This window comes from Pogonomyrmex barbatus, unplaced genomic scaffold (assembly GCF_055798465.1).
Source record: "Pogonomyrmex barbatus isolate J1 unplaced genomic scaffold, ASM5579846v1 scaffold6, whole genome shotgun sequence".
Classification (NCBI taxonomy): Eukaryota; Metazoa; Arthropoda; class Insecta; order Hymenoptera; family Formicidae; genus Pogonomyrmex; species Pogonomyrmex barbatus.
Window position 1 is genome coordinate 1,859,972 of NW_028297160.1, and position 9,327 is coordinate 1,869,298.

The 9,327-nt window shown below is 37.3% G+C and overlaps 1 protein-coding gene across 1 annotated transcript; it reads right to left on the reverse strand.

Moving 5' to 3' along the window:
- Positions 1 to 1,731: 1,731 nt before the first annotated feature.
- On the reverse strand, positions 1,732 to 8,573 carry Cyp18a1 (Cytochrome P450 18a1). Its single transcript, XM_011633559.3, has 5 exons — positions 7,624 to 8,573; positions 6,995 to 7,116; positions 6,171 to 6,606; positions 5,717 to 5,981; positions 1,732 to 4,916 (listed from the first exon to the last, which is right to left on the reverse strand). Exons 1-5 carry the CDS (start codon positions 7,991 to 7,993, stop codon positions 4,499 to 4,501), a joined length of 1,611 nt encoding a protein of 536 aa, XP_011631861.2. The 5' UTR covers positions 7,994 to 8,573; the 3' UTR covers positions 1,732 to 4,498.
- Positions 8,574 to 9,327: the final 754 nt, after the last annotated feature.

The following is a 9,327-nucleotide window of genomic DNA, read 5'->3' on the forward strand; positions in this document are numbered from 1 at the left end:
CATAAATGCAACTTATATAATACAAATAGAATAAAATGCTATTCAATTTTTACATAGATGAAAACTCAGTGCTTTTTAATTTACCTCGTGACAGTCAAATTTTTATCGGGAGAAAGATAAAGAAATCCAAGTGATCCTGGCTATAAAAAGACCCTCCTGCTCTAACATACTTTCAGCTTTGTGCCGGGTAATAAAAAAAAAAAAAAAAGAAAATAAACCACAAAACGCCTCTTCCTGCTTCATTGAGCCAAGCCTTGGAGCAACGGTTCTTCAAACTTTCTGCCTTCACTGTGTGAAGACAGGTAAGCCAGTTGGCGCTCGACCGACTCTTCGACGAGAAAAGGCCACGAAGTTACGAAGTAAAAGGGCCCTTACTGGGGCAACAGGCGCCACGTGTCGCGGTTGCACACCTGGGACGCTAATGCGTTTTTTTTTCGTACATACGATATTGCAGGAAATGCGCCATTATCACTGCACGTCCCCGGGACGCACTGGCGGCCGGCTGAGCTGACCTTACGTAACTTGTGCGCGGTTTGGGGCCAGTTGACTTTCGTGTCATTAACCTTACTCGGCGTAATGTACTCGGCGACGATATTTCGTTAGAAACCCAGAACGCGCGAGTTTCTCTTATGTAAGCGCGCGCCAAGCGCTTCGTCTCTCGCTCTGCGATGCCACAGAAATCTTACGTACGGCTCGCATATCCGCGAATGAACTCATGTGATTATTAAATAGGGGACTGGTAAATCTAAATGCTCATAACATCCCTCGAATTTTTTCATTTTCGGATTTTCAGGAATCGTTTCAGGGAATTTCATAAAATGTAAAAATGTCAAGTTAACGAGTATAAGCTGTTTAAGTTTAATTAATAAAAATCTCAGATAAGAGTGGTCCACACAATTTTACAAATATGTAATTATTTCCAATATTTCAATTTATTGTGTTTAACATTTAAATCGAATTTGTAATTATTATTAAAATTTACGTAAAAGGTTTCAGCGCGACAATTTCTCAGCAGCATTTTGTTTAATTTGACAATGATCATAATCCTTTCTTTTAATCACTTGATTGAAATAGTTAAATGGCATCGTATTCGTGACTATTTTTAGTTATAACTGCGGAATACGAATGGCCGTATAAATTGAAAAAAAGCATTCTACCAAATGAGAGACTGAGCAGACCAGTGGAAGAGAAAGCTAGGTCCAGTTCAGTTCTCTTTCGTAGGCCCCAAGCAAAAGTCCTCGAAGTATTGAGCGACGACAGGAAGGGATGAGCGCGCGATCTCAGAGATCAGAGTCGAAGGCCGATGGTGCACGCAGCCGAAGAACTACAAGTTTTTTTTACTCATCCTTAAGAATCCGGTTCCCAAGACTGCAGTTTCCAGATAAAATTTTTCGCGGGAATGATCGATAAAGAATTCAATCTCTTGGAATATTCGGCCGATGAACACACGTAACTCTATGAATGATAATGTAGTTTCCATCGGCAATATATATAGTCATCAAAATCTAACAAGATTTTTGTGCACTTAAATATTAGTAAAATAATAGAATTATATACAAATATTTTTGTAATTTTACGATTTATATAAAAAATAAGATAAAAAGATCCTTAAGTTATATTTTGAAATTTTTTTTCAGTATTTATGAAATAAGTTTATAATGAAAAGTTTCAAAATGATTATGATGATAGATATATTAATCAGGATGATAGGTATATTAATTAACCAAACGATTGTTTCAATTTGAAAAATTTTATTTTATAAAAAAAGAGAACGATAAACGTTCCGTCGACGGATGAACACAATGCGGCATTCTGTAATTCATGCATGCTACGGTAAAATTTATTAACGCTCTATCAAATATTTGAGGGAGTTTTGCGCGCGGCATCAATTCTACATTTGAAACGGGTCTATCAGTCGGCGAGTATTTTTAAACTGAATCTAAGATAATACATTTCGGACTTGAGTTTCTAATATCAAAATCGGGAATGTTTACTCGCTACGCGACTCTTCGCCGCTTCTAGGATGCACAGCCTGGGATCTTTGGGAAATCGGATAACGCGACGTCACAATGAATCGTCGACCGTACATCCCGGGTCTCTTGAATTCACAGCCTCAGCCCGCACCCGAATGAGCTAAAGATATATTGTCTCATCGTCAAATAATATAAACTCCAAATTCGAAACATAAGATATTTTAAAGACATTTTTGCTAAAAACGTTTCTCTGTCTCGATTTTGGACTTGGTATTACTTGTGGAACGAGAATTTTTGGAAATGGATTCCGAGCGGAACTTTTTTTATTTTTTCTCAAAAAGACACTCTGGGAAATAACTGAATCCGATTGAAATCCATTTCCTTACAGTTCCTTGATGCATATCCTGATCGATATTCATTCTATCATTTCCGATCAGCCGGCGCGCCACATGGTCGCCACGTCATCGGTGGATGTCGCAACAGAATCTGACAACGACTTTCACGAAAATCGCTCACGGGCCTGGCTTCTTTTATCCAACAGGATTGTCGGATTGACTATAATCGCTAGAATAGCTAATGGTATCGCAATATTAACGCGAACGATCTCGGGTGCAAGGGCTGTCTCGCATTTTTTTCATCAAACGGCACGTGATTCGTCGACAACCTATCATTAAACTGCGATCGTACATACACTAACGTTCATGTACGAAATGATTCCTCACATACAAAGTCCAAGATCAAGATATAAAATATATTAAAAACATTATTTATAATATTATTTACGAAAGACATCTTAAAAATCGGGAAGAAAGACATTTTATATCCCTATATTTGAACTTTGTTTGGATCCATACTTACTAACTTATACTTATTTTACTCTTTTATTCTCTCTCTCTCTCTCTCTCTCTCTCACACTCTCTCACTCATTTGCTATCTTTCTCTTTGCCTTAACGGATTACTATTATTAATGTAAACAAGAAGGGCACCGAATAGCCACTATCCTTGTTCGTTTGCAGAGATCTACGGCGAATCGACGCGATATTCGAAATCGTGATGATGGAACAATCATATTGTTAACGAATAATTCTCAATAAGACACTTTGATCAGAGGTGTGTTATTAACAGAAACTGTATGACTGACAATGATTGACAACAACAACTGTGCTGACAACTGTCGTACCAATGACAATTGCCTAAAACGATCGAAATCTCGTCGATCTCACCGAACTAGACTAAGCGTGAATAAATACTAAGCGAAGAGTAAAGGTAAATGGGAATAAAACGTTTGCAAGGCAATAAATATTCATGAAGACGATAAAAGAGTTGGAATGGTAAGCTCGGAAAAATATGAAAGAGTAAAAAGAAAGGAGGTAGGGAGAGATGTTTTAAAACGTAGGTTCTTTTTGTACTTTAAAACATAAATGAAGAGGACTTCCGCTTTCCTACACTCATCTGATTGATATTAGACTAGTTAGTCTTAAAAAAGAAAATTGCCTCCGTAGTAAAAATCTTGATTATTTTTATGATTCCGGCACTAATAAAATAATTACTTAAAATTTTTAATGAGACTGATAATGATATCAGTCCGTAGCAGTTCGTGTGACGGTATTCGTCAACATACTAACGACCTAGTTAATTACTTTTTGCTTAATCGGTTCTATCAAATTAATTAATATTTTTCACATGTACGAAAATGAAAAGAAACCACTTCCGATATGGTGAGATCCTGAATTCATCAAAAAAATAAAAAAGTAAAAGATAGTCAAAATTGTAAAAAGTATTTTTGTTAATAATCAAGTAGTTTTCATTATTAATCTATTAATTTAAAATGGAATTATATAAGATCTCATACCAAAGTTAAACGGATTAGTGGCAGGGGCATAGTGAGTATTGACTCGAGAACCTACATTTAGCTTACATAATCTTATTATACTAATCAACTTATTTTAGTATCTTACTATACTAATCTTTTTTTATCTTACTTTATAATTATCCACTAAAGAATTAGACATCATCCGAGCAAGAACTATTGATGGTAAAATAGTGATCATACATTGGCCAATAATGTTGATCATCTATTAAATTAGCTAAAAGTCAATCAATGTGTGTTGCTCGGGCAGAGAAAAAGAAAAAAATAAAAGAAAAAAAATTCTAGTTTCTAAAAAAAAAAAATTTTTTTTAACTAAATTAAGAAAATGCTTTTTTTTTTTTTGTTTTTCAGCAGAGTAAATGTATAAACTTCAGTTCGGCTAATGTCAAAATTTTTCATAAATATTAGAGTGTGACTTTGTATGAAGGTTTTGGCGGAACGAGAAGGTTCAACCCTTCTCTCTTTAGTAATAATTAACATATAATTAAACAATCTTACTGTCTCTCATGTTTTCATCTCGGCTGATGCGCGCGTGCGATTAGCGCGAATAGATTTCACGCATCGACACGCGACTTCCAAATTCTCTTCTCTTTATTCATCTCTCCTGCGTCAATAGGAACAAGTACTGCGCCCGTGCTGTGGACTCTTTGAATACTTACGCACCAACGTTACGCACAAACTCGTTGTTGGCGTTGCCATCTATCAGTATAGAATCTCTCATCTGTAGACAAATCTTGAAAGGTTGTGGTGCAAAAGTGGTACCAAGAATGCCGTCCTCGATGCTAGGTAACGAGGCGCCTTCAGGCAGGCGTATATTAAATGTGTGTAACAGCGAACTAAAGAATAAAAAGAGTTCGTAGCGTGCCAGTTTTTCGCCCAAGCATATTCGTTGACCAACTCCAAAGGGCATGAGGTATTTCGGGGGCTTGTCGATTTTACCGTCACTCTTGATGAAACGTTCTGGCCGGAAGACTTCCGGATCGCCCCAGAGTTCCGGATCATTATGCACCGCGTATATCAATGATATTACTTCAGAGTTAGCTGGTATATGGTAGCCTTGAAATGTCGTAGGCCTGTAACATCAATTGAGAAACGTGTTTATGATAATTTCAACTAATGATTATTATTCGATTAATTATAACATTTAATTTTATCTAAAAGGATCAAGATATATCTCTTTACGATTAATTATAAATTATTGAATTATTGATTATTGATTAATATTTTTAAAATGTAATATACGTAAATTTAATTTTCCGCACAAAGTTTAATTATTTGCATTTGATGTGTAATAATCGTGCATTTCTACAGTCGTTTGTAATACGAATTTGCCGATGAAGTCAGGCCAAGTTGGTTTTTTTTATACGCACGCACGTGCGCTCGTCACGCTCTTTTTGGCGTTCTTCCTCGCGAAGAAGTGAAACCGTGCCGCCCGCGTTGTTTCTAACGACACCCGTTGCTTTCGTGCGCGATTATTCCTAACAAGTATTTCTGATATGTCAGACTGGCTTATAGGTTTTTTTTATATGAGAAACGGTGTCGTCGACCTCAAAGACGTCTCGGACCAAAGGCGGGGCGATCCGACCGAAAAGCAGACAGAGGGGCCACGCACCTTTTGCTTTCACTTTTGCCTGCCGAATATAATCATCCGAAACGATTGCGCGCGCAAGAGATTCTGATATGCCAGACACGGAAAGCTGCTAAGGAGGAAAGCGAGGACCCATTGTGAAATCCACTTTTAGCTCGTGTAGACGGAGAGAAAGGGAAAGGGCCGATGATACGATTGATTGTTCAACAGGACAAGAAAACGAACGACAAAGAAAATGTTCGTTAAAGACTGCAAGACATAGTAGAAATTAGAAGATTAGTTTACCGTGTAGTAGCATGCGGTGCTCCAAGCGGTACAACGCTACTTTTCCGAAGGATCTCTTGAATTGTCGCTTTGGTAAGCGGAAGTTGATCCATATCTTGCAGATTGGGCAGTCTTGATCTTCCTACGACCTGGTCCAATTCATTCTGCACTGCTTCTGCTGCATTCGGGTGGTGCAGCATGAAAAATATTCCCCACTCCAAAGTAGTTTTCACCGTTTCCATACCGGCAGAGAAGAGATCCCCCATAATTTGCTGCAAATGACGATCTGTAAAGAAAAACAATTGTTCAAAGAAGCGTTCCTAGTACACACATATCAATCATTAAACTATATAAATTTCATATTATATTATATTAATATTGCTCATAATACTGTGTAAAATTTGAAACTTTTAAATATAATGTATATTTGAAAAACTTAGAAGATTAAAAAAATTTTTGATCGATTTTCACTCACCGACATCTCTTCCTTCGAAACGATCTTCGAAATTCTCTTCACCTTTTTCTCGGACTTTCTCAATTTCATATAGATAGGTGTCAACAATATCATTAAGATTGTTGCTATCGTACTTCTGTCTATGTTCTTTGATAACCTCTTCAAAAAACATTGACATTTCCTCCCGATTCTGTTGAATCTTTTTCTTTATTTTTTGCGTACCCGGAAAAATACGATATGCTGGTACATAATTCGCCATCGTTAATGAAGAGAAGAGTCTAAATCCCTCGGTAGTGAGGTTCATGAATCTTTGGAATAAAAATTCGTCATTTGTAAAGCGTTTTCCCATTACGAGATAGCTAATCACGTTGGTAGTTGCCAGACTGAGAGGAGACGAAACATGTATCGGTTCAAATTCGTGCCTTGCCATGTACCGCAGCAACGTATCGACTTCACGCTAAATCAAAACATTTAAATTGCTTATTTTTGACAGAGTTTTGATTTTAATTTTTTAAGAATTTTTTTTCATATAAAATAAAAATTTCATGGTATTGCAAGCGTGAAAATATTTTCATATTCTATTTAAATATAGAATATGAAATATAAAATATTAAATTGAAAAAATTAGTCCCGAGCATTATATATCTCTCTCTTATATTATGTTAAATTCTATAAATAAATAATATATTTAATATATTATTTTTATATAAAATAATTTTTATATCACATAAAGAGCTTAAATAAAAAAAAATACAAGAGAAGCTTATGCAATTTAAAAATTCCATAATTTGCTGGACAAGATAAATTAATAGATTTTTTTACAGATCTATTAATTCTATATTCACCTTTATCACTAACTCCAAATTGTCACTGTGGTTGTTCATCATTTTCGCACCAAATTGTTTAAATTTTGTATTGAGGAATTTTCTCTCATTCTTCCATAAGGGACCTTCCGCATTAATAACTCCTGCAATAACAATAAGAGCGATGTTGAATCGCGGAAACTCTTATACGAGTACGTTATTCATTCGTATCGAACTCGTTCTGCTTTCATAGTATCGATCTATTCGCGGATGATCGATTGCAACCTCGAAACAAGTTAGCATTGACCGAGAAGCAACCGTGAAAACGTGTAATCGGAAACGCGATGATTTGGAAAATATGACAAATTGCGAAAAACAATCATCTGTCAAGTTTTCTCAAATATTCGTATTTCAGATTTTATAATCTAATTTATTGTTCACTTAGTAGACTTAGTATAAGAAGTTACGGACATTCAATATCAATTAGCATTGAAAATAATCCGGACGCGGCACAGGCAAAGAACTTGTGATAAAACCAATGAAATATGAAATCATGTAAAAAAGACGACCGAGTCGACAGTCGGAGTGCTTTAACCCGCAACGATACGAGAGCGTGCTAAAGTCGCGAGATAAAGCGTATTATTGGAATCTATATTGCATTTCACACTTACCGTATCCCTCCATGATGCCTATGAATGGGGTGTTCGGCCTGCCCGCGAATTCCGAGCGGTTGAATGCCTCACGTATGGTGTCATGGTTGGCGAGAATAACGACGGGTTTACATCCAAAATTGACACAGAATATGGGACCATACTTCTCAGCCATCTTTTTGTATTGTCGATGCAATTGTGGTGTCATGAAGGGTATGTAGCCCAAGAACGGCAACCCCCACGGACCAGGTGGCAATGAATTTAGATATCGAAAATAATTCAAAAAGGAAATCACAACGGTAAAGATGACAAACAGGGTGAAATTGTCCTTTAAAACAGTCCACCAAAAACCGTAATCTGACAGTAATCCAGTAATTTGTTCCACCAACATTTTGTACCGATCACGTTCTACCAAAAATCGAAACGTGAATGTTTTCGAACGTTTGTCAGTGTGCAGTTATCACTGATATATATGTACCGCACGAAGTCTGTATATCTGTATGTCTTTCTTAGCCTTTCGATATTCGAAAAAAGGAAAGAAAAGGAGACACAATCTTGTCTACTCGGATGTACTATATTCCTTTGACTCTGTGTTTTTATATCTGACGACGCTCCGACTACTGTCGTGAAGGAAATAAGCGATGTGCTTAAGGAAGGTAAACTATTTAAGGGTACTAGACACCAGGAAGTGGGAATTCCCCCCTCCCAAAATATAGAATAACAAGCAATAGCTTTAAGACAGGAGGGTTGGGGAGAGGAGAGGAAAGGAAGATAGGAAGAAGGATTCTAATTGGTCAATTGGAAGAAAAAAAAAGAGAGAAAGAGAAAAAAGTCGGTCACCGCCGCAACCGAATTCGCTATTGCCCGCCACGACTGTGCGAGCCACGAAAGGATTGAGTATGTACTACCATACACCTTCTTGTCCTTGCCTGTCTTATATAGTGACTCATCTGACTTGTCCCCCAGCAGTCCTTTGGTACAATGGAGGGGTAGTCGGACTACAGAGAGAGGAACATGCGGACGGTGGGGGCGAAACAGGTGGGGATAAAACAGCGATCACCGTACGTTTGCGGGGTGATGAGCACTTCCGTTGGGGATGCGGGGCGGACCCCGTATGCTCGGACCTCGTTGGCTAAAGACCACGAGGCCTCTCGCCCTAAGGTGGGGACCACTGGTCCCCCGCAGGGATCTTGCTTCAGCTACCCCGGGTGGTGGGAGATGTCGATGTAAACCAAAGCGGTTTTCGATTCTTTGCGCAGACGTTGCAGTGCGATCTACCGCGCATCTCGCTCGTTCCGTTTGAAGTGCATGGAGAATTGATATATGAAAATAAATGTTAGCTACTTTCTTACTTCCTCGAAGTAAGCGTCGTACAATTACGGATTCATTGATAGAGTTGTTGACGGTTAGTAATAACGGTTCTTGAAAGTTTCCCATTGTCCGCTTTCTATCTCTCGTTCGGCTGCAAACATAAGGAACAGGATGATAGAATAAATGAAAATGCCAAAAGAATGAATTGAATAATTAAATATGATCTGTTTGTTTGTCATTGTTTGTATATATTGAACAGAACTACTCGAGTACTTGACCGTCACATTGAATTAAGAATTATTTGATGACTTACTCAATCTTGAGATAACAAGCTGATAAAACAGAATGAAATACTACTATTCATTTATAAATAGTATTGCAATATTTTATAATGTCAGACGGAAATAGAAAGTT